Raw genomic sequence first — 20,337 nt, 5'->3', positions numbered from 1 at the left:
TTAATTAAACTTTCTGAAAAATTAAATGACAACACTTTTTTTAAGCTTGTGTAACCCTGGTTTTAGTGGACGAGTTGATATAGAAAACTCATTACTTGGCTCTTCGTAGAGCAGGACTGAAGACGGGATCGAGCTAAGCGTACGATTGCTTGGTGATAAAGATGAATTTAAAATTGGATTACGATGCGATTTTGATCAAGGAGACCATATTCCAACAATTGATTCTATGGTGTAACCGGTTATCACTTTGGACTTTGAATCCAACAATCTGAGTTCGAGTCTCCGTAGAATCTTTCATTTGGCTGGTTTGGAACATCTAAAAGTGCAATTCTCATATCTGTGTTCACAATTAAATAGAAATGTCTTCATTTTTTGTAATTTCAATGCCAAAAAATTTATTTTTAGGAACAATTTATGTAACAAAATTCTTAGGTGAGGAAATATCCGATGACAACAAATGTAAATTTAAGCAGAGATTCTAGTTTGAAATATTTCAACTTTGAAACATCAAAATTTCAAAATTTCAATACTCAAAATGTGAAATTTTAATTTTTCCTAAGAAAAGTTTTTTTTATACAATTCGAGTAAGTTCGCGATAAATTTATCAATTCATTTCGTTGTCTTGAAAACCTTACATAATCCCACGCATATTGCAAGCAATGCATATGTGTATGTCACAAATCTGTATAAAACTTTTGTTCCAATCCGTCCCCGAACAGGCGCTAGAGCGCGCTAACGCTGAGCAAAATACCGCTTCCCGGATATTGTACCTTGTGACTTAGATATTTAAATCCAAATTCTTCAAAAAAGAATTGCAAGTTACACGTACAAATTTAATTGCCAACAACACATTGCGGAGCTATTTACGTCGCACATTTAGGAAACGTCACACATTTGGCAATTTGTGAATTTGTGTGTGCAATCGTCGCAATTTGTGACGATAAACTTATCAAAGATTATTGTAAGAGCTTTTTAACAAAAAAAACACTACTTACTACATATGCATAATATATTTTTGAGGCTCTATTTTCCTAAACCTTGAAGAGTTTAGGAAACCTGTTGAACTTTATTTGCCCTTATTGTGCATTCCAGAACTCTTGGTGGGAGTTTGATTTGAATTCAGCCCTTAGTAAATGGGTTTGAGATTTTGGCTGCAGGAGTTCCCCACCAACAGATCAGGAACTCGCAATATGAGTATGAATGTTACTCGGTTTACGGTATTGATAGCCTCATATTCTCCCACAAGATGGTGACCTAATGATTTTATTTTGCATAAACTAATTCCTGAACTTAATTTATTGACTTTAAAGTTGTCAAAGTTGAAACAAGTTTATTAAATCTTTTAAAAGAAATTAGGAGTATATATACCTAGTTTGCGTATATTCATTCTCATCTCGAGAATAGTGATACTTCTTCAGGTTTTTTGCTAATACTCACTTTGTGATTTTTACTACCACTATTCCATTCCCAGGATAAAAATTCCTACTTATTAGCCAGTAATGATGACAGATTTTACATGTGATTAATTCATGTCAGGTCAAAAAAAACTCATTCAAAAGTCCGTCCTGCAAAATGAGATCGTTTACTATTTTTCCAAGTTTTTGTTAAAATCGGCGAAAAATCTGTTTAATGGCAAATTTTCGCGGGAAATGGCTTTTGGTGAACGAGAAACCACAACTCCCATTTAGGCATTAACGGTTCTCAATTTACCCCCAAATTAAAAATTTAGGACACAGGTCACGAATCAGCAAAAGCGCCAGGAGGAGATCAATTGTTTATGATTATCTTCAGCCTAATTTCGACAAATTTGGTTCAGTGGTTCTCCCAAAATGGAGGGAAACGTAAACCCTGTGTATCCCAATATTTGCGCGCAACAAGAAATTTTTTAGACCAAAATTTGCAGTAAACCCACTAACTCGATTGTGCTGAACATGATTTTAAATGTTTCATTGAAATAAAAAAATTCGTCAATTCTATGTTGTGTAGAATTATTACATATTCAGCTTGAATAGACAAGATTTTTAAAAGGTTCTTATAAATATGAACTAACGCAGAGAATTTTTAAAAAATCTCAAAAGTATTTACATATTTATTCAGATAAATCACGGAAGAGTAAACTGTGTGAATATAAACTAAAAAAACCATGCAGTTAGAAAAACCTGATGTATTTTGTATTTGGCCAGAATATTTTTCCTTTGTTATAATCTAAATACGTGCAAGTATGTAAATAGACAGAGGCAGTTATTTTGGGCAGGGGAAGCTTAAAAAGTCAACTGGCCACGTATTAATTCCTTAAATGCACCTGTTTTGCATTTATATACGTCAACCATCAATATTTTGCATCACTGGCTTCACAACTCGACCATGTACAAAAACCATATTTGTTCAATACTATATGTATATATTTCCTAAATAAATGTGAAGATTTCAACTTCATTGGTTCTTCATTATAATGGAGTTTGGCCTGTAAGTCTGGCATTTTTATAACTTGACAGTAATTGTTCAATGCTGACGTGGGTCAATTTTTTGCTGAAAAGAGTTTTAGAACGTATGCTCATTCTTGTAACGCGAGTATTTTGAAAATTTTCATAATAAAAAATCTTGATCCTGTCCTCAGGCTCGATTGTAGGCTAAATATATTAATATTATTTTGTAAAATCGTTTCGTGTTTTGCAGACGAAATTTTCATGACTCACGACACGATTCACGGTGACACGATTCACCAACCTATTATGAAAAATAAATTTATTTTTACACGGATAATATTAATAGATGTATCTATACATCTATTAAAGCTAGGGTTTTTGTGGGCTGGGGTTTTTGGAGCATCAATTTTCTTCACGAATCCAAACAGCGCAATTAACCAAGGAATCCTTGAAAACATTAATTTGAGTGGAATGAGGAAAATCTTGGCGAAAATGACATCTTTTTATGCCCATCCGTGTGGAACGTTCATAAAGGAACTTTATCCTTTAATAAATGCCGAGTAAATAATTCCTCATTCAGGTGTGAATAAAGCACCTCAGTAACTGCTTGCTCTGTGCAACTTAACGACATCAAAGTCAATAAATTCGGGGGATGACAATGCATAATTCGTGTGCTTCTGGATGCATTGCTTTTGCTTATTCAAGAGCATTTACAGTTGCAAAAGTTTTATATGCACTGCCAACCTTTGAAGTCAATTAATACGTTTCTGAATATTTATAGTTCAAATACTAAATTAGATTTCAAATGTTTCCGGCATGCTATTACGCATATTTATGGTAAAAAGTTAAGAAATGTTTTGGAAATCATTTTAACCATAATTTAATTATCGTTTATGAATATTTAAAATTTTAAAAAAACTTTCGAAATTTTCAGATAAATTGGCCCCTTCTAAAAAAGCAGCATTTCAATTTACAAACCTATTTTTCAATCATGGATGAAAGTTGCTTTAGCTTACACAATGTGTTTCCAAGTATTATAATATGGTTAAATTAAATATGTCGGTTGATTAACGCTGGTATATTTTTTCATTTAAGTTGACAAATACTTACGTTAAGAAGAGCCGCGTTCTGTCGGTTTAAAATCACTCACATAGTTAAACAATATTACGGGAGAATACAGAAATTGTAAAAATTGTTCAGCAAAAAATGAATGGGTGCCAGATTGACCCGTTCAGATAGACCCGCGACACATTGACCCGCACACTTAGACCCAGCGACACATTGACCCAGCGACACATTGACCCAGCGACACATTGACCCAGCGACACTTAGACCCAGCGACACATTGACCCAGCGACACATTGACCCAGCGACACATTGACCCAGCGACACATTGACCCAGCGACACTTAGACCCAGCGACACATTGACCCAGCGACACTTAGACCCAGCGACACATTGACCCAGCGACACATTGACCCAGCGACACTTAGACCCAGCGACACATTGACCCAGCGACACTTAGACCCAGCGACACATTGACCCAGCGACACTTAGACCCAGCGACACTTAGACCCAGCGACACTTAGACCCAGCGACACTTAGACCCAGCGACACTTGGACCCATGTACATATGGCCCCACGACAAATGGACCCACGACATATTTACCTCCGGACAAGGATACTTGTGAAGGGGGCAAGTGAAAGACTTACATTACATTATTAATTCTTCTTAGTTCAATGTATCGTTTTAAATAAGATTTCTATTTTGTATTGAAGAAATCAAATAAGTTCAAATTCATTGCCAGCTTAATCAACTTATAAACAAAATACAAATTGTTGCCAAGATATACGATTTTCTCAGTCAGGTTTTGGAAATGTTCTCCATTTTTCGTACATTTGTAGCCAATTATTTGAAAATTTGGAAAACAACGAATTTTTCACGATGATATAAATATTTTACACAAATATTTCACAATGTACATAAGGATAGAAAAATTCCTTTATATGAATATCCAGCTGCACCATATTTTAAAACACACCGGAAAAATTATTACTCAACTTTATGCTAGGAAAATTAATTACTAAATGGCGTAAGGTTTCGGTCACATTTTTCATAATGTTTCAACTTGGCGTCGAACATGAAAAGTTCAGCAAATTTGCACCACTTGAAAATATGCAGGTACATGATCTGCAAAACAAGAGGTCGAATGCCGTGGGTCGAATTTGGTCGAATGCCGTGGGTACCTATATGGTAGCCTCGTTGTATGGGAGGTCTAATTGTCAGTGGCCACGTTCTGACACTGTATTCAGCTTATGCACATTAATTCTTGAGCAAAAGTTTTTTTGTAAGCATTTTTTAAAATTTTGTAAATAATGATGCAAATAAAATAACAAACTTCTGGTGGATTTAATTAATTCAGTAACTTGAATAATAAATCTTAAAATGTGACTTTTTATGATTTTCGATCCTGCTCCTAATCAGAAGTTACAAATCCCCCTCTACAATTGTACCCATTTCTTACTGAACTTGCTCTATAAACATGAAACCTGCGGGTCCCACATTTCAAATTTCAAATTTGAAATTGAGCCAAAATTTGAACTATTCTGAAAAATATTTTGGACATTCCGGATCTAATATGTATTAATTGCCAGAAAATTGGTACGATTTATAATTTCATTTTTGAAATAAACGCAATTGTATAATTAGTTTGTAATAAGAAATTAGATAAAAAAAATTAGGTAAAAAATGCTCGCAAATACACTGTAAAGCATTTGTACTCTACAAATTCTATAACAGAGTTATTTTATATTTAAATTTACATATTGTTAGATGTCGAGGTCATTTCTATATAGTGTGGAAATTCCACATTGCTTGTGTTATGTTTGGATGAATTTTTCGTTACACTAAGCAGATTGAAGGCTCGAAAGAAATCAGGAATACAAAAGCAACACCTAACAACTTACGAACTAAAAGTCTGAAAACTATGGCAATTTTAGCTCCTTTAGTAATTTTTGTAGAAATTACAGGTTAACCTATTAACATTAGGGGTCGCAATCCCGGACCACTTTTTCTATTCCCCGGGGATCAGAGATTCCCCGTTCCCGGGGTTTCCCCGATATTTCGTGCAATTAAATTATTCCATATAATTAACGAGAATATGGGAAACATACATAAAATATAGGGGGAAATGTATTTAATTTATTTATTTATTAAAATTAATTTTTTCCACTGAAAAAATACTAGGTAATTTCGTACCGGTTTTCGGTTAAAGTGTGTCTGCAATTGAAATCTGATTAAAATGTCTACATTTTGATGTATTTACTGAATATTTCACCAAACGCGGGTATGGAAGTTCCCCAGAACATAATTTTTAAGTTTCTTGCTAAGTTTTGACATACTGGGAAAACTGGAGATTTTCGCTTATTTGTTAACTTTACAGCATTTAGACATTAATCCCGACAAATCTAATTATCCAGAAAAATTCTTGGTTGAAAAACACCAAGACGCAAATCAGGTGGAGTAAGGATAATTGGTTATAAATTTTTCTAATTTAGTACTATTTTAAAGAAAATTTTGAAATGTTAAAAAAGTTTTGTGAATGGATCGTTTTATTAATATGTGCAATATGATTTGGCAAATTTAATTCCTTACTTTTACAATAATAAGCTTGGAAAACGTAAAAACTCTAAAAATTTGAAAATTCCCAGAATTTCGTAAAAATTATGACCCAACAAATTTCAAAAATAAATATAAAAAGCTTTCCCAAAGAGTCTTCGGTGAAGTTGGCAGGTGGAAGTTGCAGGTTTTAGTAACTTTATCCGAAATATGTAGTACGTTTGTCACGTTACTCGTGTTCGAAACTTTTCGGTCCAACTATCCTCCGTCTTGAGCATCCAGATTCAAACTAAAACAGAATTTTTTAAGTTGAAAAATACGATGCACTAATGAGTTTTAAATTAATGTTGTAAATTATTGTTTTTAAGCTTCCAGGTTCATTTTTGTTGATGTTATCAGGAACTTGAAAATTCCCCGGGGATATGATAACCCAACTTCGGGGAATGGGGGACGGGGATCCCCGGGGATGCGACCCCTAATTAACATTTACGGAATACGAAATAAAACTTTTATGGTATACAATAACAGAATGCCAACTGACGTCATATTTTGGAAGGGCGACAATAAATCTTGATAATTTTGACATTTTGAAAACTCTCTAATAATTAAATACATATTTATGTAAATCCGATACAGCCAAAACTAATATCTCACAGCTTAATCTACACATTAGAATCTTTAGTTTGATATCAATATGAAGGAATTCGGTGTGTGTCATGTAGACATGGTCGCTCGTCAGTGTTAGAAATTCTCAAGACAAATAATTTTTATCAAGATCGATTACTAATTGACACCAATAGGCCGATTCTCACAGATTACCAGAAGTCCAAAAACATCACTTTTTGTACCATTTCCATATCTTTTTAAAGAGTTACTCATTCCTTTATTTTGTTTATATACACTGATCAACAGTGAAGAAATTCAAAAGAAAAAATTTTACCACGCCGTCGACCAGACAAATCCGCCAAATCTCTGACTCCCAAGTGTACCTGAAAAAGTTTTGGCATTTTTTGCAGCGGTGTGTATGTCATTTATACCGCCGGTAGATCTTACAGGGTAAATTAGCTCTTATAAAACAAACTGTTCTACAAAACAGAGATTTAACCTAAAAAATACCTTTGGTAATTTTGAATTTAACTTTGAGTTCTTACAGAATTTAAATTTCCGAATGAATTTATTTTATCATCTAAAAATTCGATATTAATAATAATTTTAACCGGAAATTTTACGAAAAGGCGAGCAAATCTATTACACGTATTTAGTTTAAGTAAAACAATATTTTTTTGAAAACGGTGGGTTACTCATACAAATTATATATACGAAATTTTACCACCTTCTCAACAATCTCCACGATCAAAATTTCGTTCAAATTCATGGAAATTCATATCCAAATTTACCAATGTATAGCAGATTTAAACTTATTCATCCCGATTTACTCATAGGAGATAACGTAGTTGACGTAATAACTTCTTGTAAATATTTATGTCCTAAGTGAATTTGTAATGGACGTATTCACGACACCGTTAGCGTATCTCCCAAATTGAGCATATGACAACATAACTTGTGAGGTCTTGGAAATTTTTCAGATTTTGCAGAAATTCATGATATTAAAATATACATTATCCTAACATATCTAACTAATGCATGCATTATTTTGATATAAAATCCTCTCAGCAATTCACATCTGGATGTTAAGTGCTAGCAAAACCTAAGCACAGCACCGACCAATTTTTAATGATAACAAAGTGCGTAGAATTAAGATTTATATAAACATTTAGCCAAATATGTGCAAAGTGATTTTGAAATAATATAAACTGACACCTTTTTGTCGCACATAATCTACGAAGTTTCTATATAATTTATGAGCACTTACGCCCACTGTCCCCAACAATTCATTTTCATATGAATTTTGTATGCGAAATTTACAAACCGAGAAATAACGGATAAATCCCATACAAATTATTATTCATAGATTCCAAAATGATATTAAAGCGTGTCACATTTAACAAATTTAAATTACACAAAATTGAATACACAAAATTGAATACCAACTTGATCTGTTTTATGATTTGTAAAATAATAGATTTTCAAGAAAACGAGATTAACTGATAAAATGTAATAAAATGAAATCCTGATTCTATCAATAAAGTGATTATTGATGGATGCATCAAAATTTATTGAGCAAAATTCATAACTAAATTAATATTATTATTTCTAGGTTTGCAAATGCGAAAAGACCAATCCAAATTGTTTTATGAAAACAAATTTTAGATTTACAAGAAAAGAGAAATTATGAATGAACACAAATTATTACAATTTTCAAACTTGTCAGAATATCTTGATAATAATAAACCCTCTTCCCCGTTGTTTTTCAAATGTGTCAAATTTTATCAACCGTCAATTACGTAATAAAATTATCTATAAATCATTAAATGACGGATAAGTAACACAATTTAGTGGTTTTTCAGAGTGCGGATTTTCCACGGGTTAAAAAAATAAATGATTTAGTGTCCATGCATTCGCATGCTTTCAATTAGAGCAGAATCAAAAGGAATAGCACCACTTGTTTCTTGAGGATTTGTAATTTGAATATTGCTCCCTGAAGAATGTAACAGTTACCAAAAGCTTGGAAAAATAACTTTATTCAAAATATGTAACCTATAATATCTATTCAAAATCATAACTCGCAGGAACATTTGAAACCGGCTTTTTAATATGACAAATTTGCCGGACATAGAATTACTCCAATTCTCATTAAGGAACAAACATTTCGGATGTCTCTCTAAACTGTGAAACCCACAAACCAATAAGTACTATGGTCGGTGCATTAAAACGAGAGCAAATTATACATAAGAAACCCATGAAAAATTTGCTCTTCTTTAAATACACAGACCATATGTCCAATGAGTTTGGAAGAAATTGGAAACTTGGTTTGCATCCTTGCATAAATCACGTCGTTATATTGACCAAGATTAGAATAATGTTAGGATTGAGTGAGTCGTAAAATAGTAGTCGAAGAGCCCGTAGACTTAGGCTGGGTCATACTTATCCACTCATTTAAGACGCAATGACGCAATTAATGCGCAACAATTAAAATAACCTCGTCAACATTCCTGTCCACTTTCAAGCATAATGGCGATTACGAAATTGAAACTTGGCATTAGCAACATGTGAATTACAATGAGTGAAAAATTCATAATTTTGATTATTTAGGTTCAACATATTTCTCCAGAGAAAAATATTTTTGATATGGAAATGAAATAATTTGAAAGTATGAAGGTTTTATAATTTAAAAATTCACTTATTCAACATTCTTAGGTGTGCCAAGTTGCATATTGCTGAACTAATTCTAAAAATACGTGACTGCAGTCTTGTCATAGTTTTTAAACTACTAATAAAATGAAAAAGTGCAATATAAAACATATGTACCTACGTGTTTTTAAAATTAACACAAGACTGCAGTTACGTCTTTTTAGAATTAGTTCGACGATTTATTCTTTGAACATTAATTGTCTTATCGGGACGTCGTTTTGCAATTTTCCAATAAATCATAGATATTACAACGTGATCAGGTCGTCAGGGTATCGAGTACATACTATCGACTATATTTCAGAGAAGCTGCTCGGGTCCAAATATTTGGCGTAACCACAAACCTAAAATGTGACACTATGATTTTGCTGATCATTGGTCAAAATAATTAACTTAAAATATGTATATCATTTTGCAACCTATGAATACTAATTTTTATTAGATTTATCCGTCATTTCTCGTTTTGTGAGTAAAACGCTTCCCATACCAAAGTCATATAATCGGTTCGAAGTCGATTTATTCAATTAACTACTCATATATTATATAGGAACTTCATATACGACAAAGGTGAGGCAGTTTATTATATTTCAAAATTATTTAGCACATATTTCGCTAAATTAGCCAACTGAGGAGAATATACCGATAACTGAAAGATTTTTGTATCTTCAAAATCCAAGTTATTTCAGTTGGACAAACAATTTGATAACGGCGAGAAATTTCCACGACCTCAAAAGTTATGTTGTCTTGCTTAATTTGGGTGATATGCGAACATTGCCGTGAATACGTCTATCACAAATAAACTTAAGAAATATGTAAATATTCCCTTCATGACCGATGTCATGAAGGGTTGGCTACAGAAAAAATCCATTGAAATTCCAACAGATTTAGCCACTACTATAATCACCAAGTTCATGGATTACTTCCAAGCAAAATACTTTAAGAATAATGTGGATGGGGCCGTAGCAAGCAATAAGAAATTATTTAACCCAAAGTCTAATTTTAATATCCCCAACTTTAAAAATCTTCCAGAAAAAGTTCTGCAGAAATTTACAACTCTAAAACAAGCATACGTATTCAATATACAAAAAGAAGCTGCACAAGCCACGACTTTTACTTTCCAACTCATTCTACTCAAGATCCTAAAACATATCAAGGATTTCATAAAAACACGAGAAACAGATTTGAATGATCAGACCGAGCAAGATTTAATTGAATACATACTGCCCACCAATTACTTCTTTGCCCTTATCGAGTTCCCCAAAGCAAAAAAAAGTACATGCAATTGATTGGACGAAAACAACTCATGCTCTTGCTATGTGGAGAAAGGTCGACCCAGAAAACCCACCTGAAAATGTTCAAAATTGATTAGCAGCAAACATTATGTTCACCACAAAATTAAAAATTGAAGGAGCAATGGCCGAAAAAGAGTACAATGCTTTGATGGATGGAAACACAACTTTCCCTCAGAATCAATACAGAGGAAATTATAATAGAGGTTGGTACAACCATCGAGGTGGATGGCGAGGAAGACAACAATCGATCCAGGGGTGGCCACAACAATCAAAATATATCGTCTAGAGGAAGTTTTGATAAGTTTCATGGAGTTGGCAGAGGAGGATACAATGATCAAGATAATGCACATTAGCGTTTCCCAGAGTCCCCTTCCAAGCCAATACTACAAAACACGACAACTCGGAAGAAAATATTTTCTAGGAGAATTTTGACACGGAGGAATTTTAATCCTACACTACAAGGACAACAAAGCAACCCAGATTCCAATCATCCAGATGTGCAGATCGACCCACCTAATACCACAAACATCTTCAATGCGTTCACTTGAGGAAACGACGTCGTTAAGATAAGTGTACATATAAATTCTAGAAAATTTATAAACATGCAAAACGTTCTAGAATCCCAGGTTCCATTATCTAAAAAACAAAATAGCAAACTTTACAAAATGTATAAGATTTTTAAAGAACAGGAGCCACAATTTAACCATAATGAAAAAAATACCAGAGTTTGTATTATTTATTTTGTCGTTTGGTCTTAATTTTTCCTTGTTATAGCCTGTCAATTATAAACACATAGCAAATAGTTTCAATGAAATGATGAGAAAAATTGGGTGGATTTTTTAAAGCCAGAAATGAGGAGTCAACTTTATCAGATTTTGATCGATTATTAATCAATATTCAAAAAGTTAACAATCCAAATAAAATGCTTTGTAATGAACAAGGTGCCATTTTCCCAGACTCTAGTATGACTAAAAAATTCGTGTCATTGATTCAGGCAAAATATAGAAAGGAACATTTTATCCCACCTGAAATATTGAGTAGATTCCATGATTTCTTTATGAGCAATAATCTAATTGTAAAAAACGCCGACAAATATGCTGGTATATGCATCATGGACAAAAATGATTATGATAATGAAATTTTACGTCAGCTAAATGATGAAAATATCTATCATCCTTCCATTAAATCACAGTTCAGTATTCATATAGAAGAATTTTTTGACAAAACTAAGAGCATGAAAATCCAATTCAATGATAAATACGCAACAAAACTTTCTTATTTAATTAATCAACAATATCAACCGGCCAATTTTTATATTTTACCAAAAATCCATAAGAAATTTGATGTATTGATTTCCTACTGGAAGACCAATTAGGGGTACGTGTAACACAATAAACAGGCATATATATGTGAACTGGTGGATTTTATTTTGAAACCAATTACGACATTCATCCCTAATCTAATTATCGATACAAGCCATTTGTTGCTTTTACTTGAAAATGTTAAACTGAAGTATGCAACAAAATACTGCTTAGTTACTTATGATATTTCAAGTATCTATACCAGTCTTAAATTACATAAATGTAAAAAATATTGCATTCATGCATTTGAGGTGTACAAAAACGAGTTAAATCTTCCATTTAATTTTACTTCACTGCAAATTAAGGGTCTATTAAATTTATAGTCTTGATATATAGTCTTGACTATAACGATATTAAATTTAAATATTTATACTATAAGCAGATTCAAGGGATTCAGATGGGGAATTCAGCGTCAGTCACAATTGCAAATATAACGGCTCACTATGAATTAGAAAAAATGTTCAAAAATCACAATGAAATTGTTTTCAACGCCAGATTTGTAGATGATGGACTTCTTATAGATAGTAGATAGCACGGATATCTCAGACATGGAGGAATGGTGTGGTTCAATTTTCATTCATGAATATTTACAATTTACTACTAAGATAGCTTTTAATTCTATAGAATTTTGGATGTAAAATTGGCAATTAATGATAATAATACGATAACCACATCACTGTACTCAAAGCCAATGACTAAAAGCATTTTTTTTTACATTATGAGTCAAACCATCCAAAGTCGCTCACTGAATCCATACCATATTGCCAAGCTTTGCGTATAAAAAAGATTTGTTCTAATTATGAAGATGCTAAAAAAGAAATATTATTGTTATTTGAAAAATTTGAAAAACGAGGATACCCTTCGAAGGTATTACATGATTGTAATTTAAAAGTTAAGGAAATGAGCAGGCATGAGATTCTTAAACCAAAAACTCAACTTGTCATTAAACATCTGTAGCATAATAACCCTGCAGTGTTAAATAAGTATACCGATGTAAATTTAAGTAATAAAGCTATAAAAGACAAAGTATTTATAGTAATGCCTTTTTACAAAAACATGTATGATTTTAAGAGGTTGTGTTTGGATTTTATTGTAAAGGAAGCAATGAAAGGTAAAAATGTGTAATACCAGGAAATAATAAGAAACCTTAATTTCGTCGTATCATACACAAAGACTACCCAATTAGACAAGGTTTGTAAACCAGAAAATTAAGCAAAGACAAATATTAGTTTTAAGTCAACTCGAGGCGCAACATGTAATAAAACGATCAGCCTGAACAAAGCCAATTCAAATAAATACGTTTCAAAATTTCACTCAGCAGGTAATTCTATATTTTTTTAATTGTGTGTTCTAGTAAATTACACTTATTTTAACGACGTAGATATTTATACTTCAAAATGTACATATTTATATACAATGATGTCTGTAATTTTACTTAAAATTATAATTGAAATTTCATAATTAATCTTAAATTTACAAGTTTATCTTATTTGTCAAATTTGTGATTCCATAGCCTGAAGAAGCTATATCAGACGGCGAAACCGGTCGCAGCTTGGTGAATAAAATCAAGATAATTTATCCATCAGTTGGAATTGTTTCTTCTTCACACCTCAAAAGTTATGAGGTCAATTGTTCTCAGTTAAATAAACCAGGATGAATAAGTTGAAACTGTAATATCTCCTCTACATTGGTTAAATTTCTATATGAATTTCCATGAATTTGAATAAAGTTTTGTTTGTGGAGATTGTTCCAGATTGTGGAGAAGGATGCCAAATTTCGTTTACATAATTTGTAAATCACCGTTTTGAAAAATTATTCTTTACTTAAATCAAATTAAGTAAATAGATCCGTTGGCCGTCCATCAAAAATTCCCGTTACAATGGTTATTAGTGTAGAATGTTTAGAACATAAGTAAAATTTATTCAGAAATTTAAATTCTGTAAGAGCTTTTTGGTTAAATGATTCACTTAACCTCAAAATCATCAAATTAAGCACAAGCATATTACATATCCACATAAACAGCATTATCCCTGATTTATTCTGTCGTAAATAGTGTTGAAATCCTTCATAAATTACGAAACCTTCGAAAAAGCATAACGATATTTTATTATTTACTTAATATTATTCCACATATTTGCAAACATATTTGAAATTTTGATGATGCTAGAGTTTCATGTCAATGTTAAAATGTTGTAGAAATTGTTTACCATTCTTGGTAAATAGATATGTTCAAAAGTGAAATTAAGGTTAAAAATGTTGATGATTAACACAAACAGCGAAATGCTGAAATACAGAAATTTATTTATTTTCCATTTATGATCAATTTTTTATAGGTTTAAGAATTTGTAAAATCACAATTTCTTCTTTATTTTTCACGTTTTGGAGGTCAATTTTACAAAATAAATACGAATCAGATTAAATCTTAATTTAACCATAAAATTTTCAAGAAATAAGTGGATAAATTAAGTTCATTGCAGTAGCCGTGTATTTGACACGATTTAAAATTATTAGAATTTGTAGCTTAGCACTTTAGTACTTACTTTCACACTTTTGTAAAAACCTGGTAGTTTTGGATGCCAACGTTAAAACTTTGTGTAACTTTTTTTCCAGTTTGTTATGTGTTTCCAACCTATAAAAATTTGTAACAAGGAGGGTAATAAAATATATTTACGGGGACCAGACGACGTTACCGCGGAATAGTTATATGTGACTACCGGTCGGTAATATCCAATTGTTTAGCGTGTCTGAAATTTAGTTACATAAGTTTCATTATGACAAATTTTTCAATAAATTAGGACTTCATTCTGCAAGTGAGTCGATCTTTTCGTTATGTTTTTTAGTTAAAAGTTATTTATTGGCTTTTTCGGTGTGGGAGTCAGACAAAAATTATTTATACGTATCTAAATCCGGTATTATCATAAATAGCCGGATTTTTTTATTATGTCTGTATTTCTACAGATACGATCTACCAATTTGAGCTAAAATCTCCAATTCAAGTCACCATTTTAATAGATAATAATCGCACAAATCTATTCAAGTTTTCGTAAATGTTGTTGTTTGTTTGTTTGTTCGTGTCTTTATTGTTTTGATTAATTGTTTGTTATGTTTTTTTATTTTTTTTCTCAGATTAACTTATATACTTTATTGTATAAATTATGTGCGCCGTTATATTAAGCAGCTAAAAAACCTGTGCAGATTTCCACATTACATTATTTGAAATAATTAATGTGTGAAATAATGTTCGTCAACAAAACAAATTGTCAATAAATGAACGCATACATTTGTTATCGGTTTGTTTTTTTATTATAGAAAAAAATCAAAACCCACGAATCCGGTAGAGAAATTTATTCCAAAATTTTACACAATCTTCAGGTTAGTAGTTGCCAATTATGGAGGACGAAGTTTTAAAAATTATCGTTTTGGACCTTTCATAACTCATGAACGGTATAAGGCCTCCCGAATTTTCACTGTGAGAGAGAGTATTGCTAACATTATTTTCTAAAAACCTTGTGATTTTGAAATGACGTCGCCCGAAATATTTTTCATATCTAATCACTCAAAATATGGATTTTATTTAAAAAATTCAACACTTTCTGAATATTTTAGGTATTTCCTAGATACTAAATTTTGTGTTTAATATTCACGCCATGTTCTGTGATTTTTCCGAGTATCAGTTGAATACTCAGATTCGAAATTGTGAACTTCACAATGTGAAGTGAAACATCTTCAAGTGTTGGAATTTTGCAAGAATTTTGAATTCTTATTAGACAAATTATAACTTTGTCCTCTATAATTTCTCGCGTCAAGGCCATAAATTTGCACAAAATTAAATTTAGTTAATTTGCCCCATGAAGAAATTACTTACTCGGCATTTCCCGCTAGCCGTAAGTGATTCATGAAATGCATTCGATGTTGACAATTCAAAAATGTGCAATCCTTTCCCAAGAATCTCGACAATTTGTAATTTTCAAAAAATAAATATATTCCAGTTCTAGAAATGAACAATACAATTCTGTTTTCGATTTTTTTTAAATCGCGTCAAAATTGAGAAAGTTGTAGAATTATGAAAATACTCAATATTGGCTGAAACTTATTTTGAAAATTCTGCAACGCAATCAAACCCGCCCATTCGAGAAGTATTTAAGAAGTCTGCTTAATTTTGTTGGTGAACAAATTAAAATTGGTCCCATGAAAATCTGAGTATGGCCCCCAATAACTTTGCATTGTGAGGTTTTCATTCAAATGAAAACGATTACATGTTAGTTCACTCGCATAATCCTTATTATGAGTGACAATAAACAGGTGGAGTTACATAGCTAAAAATATCTCAAATTTAATAAGTTCAGGCAACCAATTTATTTACATGTTTTTAAGCAAGAATATTAATGGTATGTCACTTTTTGTCTTACCATAAAGATGCGCAAATTGTCAAAATCTAATTTAGTATTTGAACTTGAAATATTCATTAATTTATTAATTGACCCCAAAGATAGCCAGTGCATATAAAACGCTTTACAACTGTAAATCTGCTTGACTAATCACAAGTAATGCATCAAAAGGTACACGAATTATTGTCATCTCATGAATTTATAGAGCTTCAAGTAGTTAACTTGTGTTTAGCACAGAGCATGCAGTTACTAAATGATTAGCTGCTTTATTCACACCTGACTTTGTTTGGAAATTGTGTTACTTATTACAAAGAGTCAAATTTTACATAAGTAATACATGTCAAATTTGCCACCGTTTAAAAACCCAAACCATAGTAATGCCCACGAAATTATGATAATATGGAAAAAGAATCAGAACAGAAAGTAGATTTGTGTAAGCCTAAAATCCAGAAAGGTCAAATCCTCATTCCAGTGAAAAAACAGTGCACCTTTAACTCTTCAACTTAACATTAGCCTTCTCATTTTTGATTAAATGGCGCTCAACACTGTAAGAATAAATAAACCCCTACGGAGTAAAATACTATCCGTGGCAGAGTTAATAGTGTTTGCACTCTCTATGGTGTACGTGGGAGCTTAAATGCAAAAGAGTTACGCGTTTTACCCCGTTTGAGTACACCGTTACCTTCAGCGGAGTAACGCTTCCACAAGGGCACTGTGAGTCGGTAACCCTTATTGGAGTACTGCTTACTCAGTACGGTGTTCTTTTTATGAGAGCGGTATATGCAAATAATTTGAAATCCATTCAATTTTGTTTACATAATTTATTTATGGAATTTTATTAATTATTCATTAATTTTAAAATTCTACAAGAACAGTATTGCTTAAAATATTGCAACAATTAAAAATTTCACTAATAAAATATAATTTACTAGTTAAAATTACAACCTGGGCATTATTTGGCCGATTAGAGCTTGCACAACCGGGGTTAATGTTGAGTTATCGCAGGGTTTTCCAGCTATACCGTGTAACAAAAATAACCATACATTTTTTGCTTCAACCGGAGGGGGCAGGTAGAAAACACTAAAGCTTTTAATGCATGTATCTAAGGCTACAAAGAAACTATCCCCACAAGGGATAGCCATCCTATCTAAAATTACGAAGTAAGACTCAATCCTTAAATCGTATGTAGAACCAAGAGCCAGTATGAGGGGGGCAACATTCTTATTCTCACTCAGGACTTCCGCGACATGCGTATTTTTCTGCAACAATAAAGAAATGCTATTACTTTCATGTTATTTTTACCTTAATTTAATACTTTTATATAATCATTCAACTTACAGATCTAAATATTATCAAGCTATTCCGAGCATCCAAATCTGTTGCTTTTATTGATCTCTTAACTCGCTTTGGCTTAGGACCGCTGTCCGACTGACTAATATTATTGTCCCCAGTGGGCGCAGGGTTTATTTTACGAGCACAGGATGGGAGAATATGTGGCAGGAGGCTGAACGCAATCAATGCTATGTCATCTAAAAATCATTGAATATTAGCTAGGTAATTGTAATTATAGTTGAAGAGCAAATAATGTTGTTAACTCACCCCCAGTTAAGTCACACCTTGGCTTTCGAATATCCAATTTTTTTTGGTAATCAACGCCACTTTCCTCTGCATAGGTGAGGAGCAATTTCGAGGCTTTCGGCCACCGCTCATACATCACAAGACTAAGCCTTGGATGTCTCGAATTGAAGTCTTCAACAATCTGAACAATACGAAAGGATTATGTTTTTATATAAATAGCATTAAGCATATTATGTACACAACATAATTCTTACCATTCCCTTAATATCAAACAAGCGTGGTAAAATTGACGGGATCCTTCGAAACCCTACCAAGTTCTGTTGCATTTCTTCGCGAATTACAGTTCGCCTCATAAATGTGGAAGATTTCATAGTAGGAAGAACATCCTGACCCTTATTCTGTCGTAAAAATTCTAAAACTTTTTCATCCGGCTCAGGGTTATCTATGATTTGTTGTAATAATGTATATGCACGAATAATGTTTATTTACTACAATTAGTTATTCACCATTATCAAGTTCAGAATCCCAGCACTAGGACAAAATATCTGTCTCGTCATGATAGTCGGTGTTTTTACGTGACTCCAATTTCTTGCGCTGGTTTTTAATGCGTTCCATTAAATAACCTGGTGATCCTGAACCATGAGTGATATTTTGGAACCACATTGTAGATCCAAAATTCTTCTTCCTAGAATCTCCTAGTTCTGGATAACTAGTCACTAAATCCAATGCTAATTGATGTAAAGCTTCTTTGCTTGGACTGAAATCAAACGAATTTAAAGGGATAAAATAAGCAAAATTAATTAAAACGAGGGTTCATTTTTACTAGTATATACCTACCTAACTCCTAAATTTGCTATCAAAGCATCAACCAACGCATTAGTCACTGCAATCCTATCTTCCCGGATTAGCATCCTTTTGGCCGGAATTTTTTCATTTAAAATTCTTCTAGTGGATTCGGTTCCCAAAAGCACGGACTGGATGCTCTACAAAATTAATTACTGTTAATTTCTATGAATTATTGTTAAGGCTGTTAAAATAAATAGCAAAAAATAATCATTTACGAATCCATAAAATTTTTTCTGGATGGTCGGAACGTTCAGGACATTGGATTTGTTGTTCGAGAAGTTAATCTGTAATTTAATCAATTTTCTATTGACTTTAATCTAAAAAATTAAAATGTGCTTAATCAAACCGATGGCACACCTGGTGTAATGGTCCAGATTCTAATTCATCGGTACTATGTAATTGCAGAAATGAGCCATCAATCTCTATGGGAATTGGATCGGAGATTTGGTTAATGATCTCTCCTTGCGACGACTCGTTAATAATAGGCTCTCTGGTTGTCAATTCTTCGTGATTTGGTGATATGTCTTCCTAAGTACAGACCAAACCAATAACTTTCGCAATTAAATCATATCCTTGCGCTCTTGATAATGAAATAAGACTGGATTTAACTTACAAATAAATTGCTTGGCTGAAAATTTGGTGGGTTACGTTTCCGCTCAGGTTTGCTAAACAATGTTGGCGAAATGTTTAACCCCCGTTCTCTTATTTCGGCTTCATCTAATATTGATCCGCTAAAAACTGATGACTGCGAATCCTAAATTATATATTTATTAACAACTTACATAATAATTTGAAGGGAACGCCCATAAATTATTTCACGAAAAAATGCAGACTTTTCAAACCCTTCTTCCCCTCGTGATGCATTATGTACATCCCATTTTTACATATGGCGCAAATGGGAGTTATGTGAACCTACGTTATGTTATGAACTTATGTTCATTTATAGTTAAATTATCTTAATTTTTGGACATCCCCTCAATAAATTATTGTTTACTACCACAATAAGTTTAAATATATATTATTGGCAGAATAATAAAATGCTCTGAGTCATTGCTAAATGATATAGCAGAATAAAAGCATTGAAAATATTTTACATCATTAGAGTCAATAAGTATGGATAGTCCGGATTCATAAAGTTTGTATCCAGCATATTGAGCAATATACTCACTACTAAACTTTTTAACTACAAAGTGACAATCGTCATTGTCCAAAATGATTCTGTCAATGCGACCAAAAATTGGCATTTCTCTGCAATAATCTAACAAGATATATCCACCCACCTCAAAATCAGAGCCATTTTTTGTAATTTTAGTCGTCACAACTATCTCATCCGTCGCCAATTTGCTAAATTTTCCCAGTAATAATTCATTTTCTATCGTGTCTGCCAAATTTATTAACTCGTAATCATTGCAAGCAAATGAGTGTGGCGAAAATGTTTCCAAAGAAAGCAGCTTAAAACAACGAGATAATTGAAAACGATATGCCAATGATTTCGAAATATTTTTGAAATTGCCTACGA

The 20,337-nt window shown here is 32.4% G+C and overlaps 2 protein-coding genes and 1 non-coding gene across 3 annotated transcripts; 1 reads left to right on the top strand and 2 right to left on the bottom strand.

Moving 5' to 3' along the window:
- The first annotated feature begins 220 nt into the window (after positions 1-220).
- Positions 221-293, top strand: Trnaq-uug. The gene has a single exon. It is a non-coding gene; the product is annotated as a tRNA-Gln (tRNA).
- A 16,971-nt stretch (positions 294-17,264) lies between these two features.
- LOC118439093 lies at positions 17,265-18,392 on the bottom strand. The gene is made up of 4 exons (XM_035860121.1): positions 18,227-18,392; positions 17,994-18,153; positions 17,733-17,923; positions 17,265-17,653 (listed from the first exon to the last, which is right to left on the bottom strand). The coding sequence occupies exons 1-4, from the start codon at positions 18,341-18,343 to the stop codon at positions 17,333-17,335; spliced, it is 789 nt and encodes a 262-aa protein (XP_035716014.1). The 5' UTR covers positions 18,344-18,392; the 3' UTR covers positions 17,265-17,332.
- Positions 18,393-18,503: 111 nt separating this feature from the next.
- Positions 18,504-20,062, bottom strand: LOC118439062. Its single transcript, XM_035860086.1, has 6 exons — positions 19,913-20,062; positions 19,432-19,572; positions 19,176-19,346; positions 19,034-19,102; positions 18,810-18,955; positions 18,504-18,729 (listed from the first exon to the last, which is right to left on the bottom strand). The coding sequence occupies exons 1-6, from the start codon at positions 20,060-20,062 to the stop codon at positions 18,504-18,506; spliced, it is 903 nt and encodes a 300-aa protein (XP_035715979.1).
- Between the last annotated feature and the right edge of the window lie 275 nt (positions 20,063-20,337).

The sequence above is a fragment of the Folsomia candida genome, unplaced genomic scaffold, assembly GCF_002217175.1.
Source record: "Folsomia candida strain VU population unplaced genomic scaffold, ASM221717v1 Fcan01_Sc030, whole genome shotgun sequence".
Classification (NCBI taxonomy): Eukaryota; Metazoa; Arthropoda; class Collembola; order Entomobryomorpha; family Isotomidae; genus Folsomia; species Folsomia candida.
This window is presented reverse-complemented; position numbering and strand designations above follow the sequence as displayed.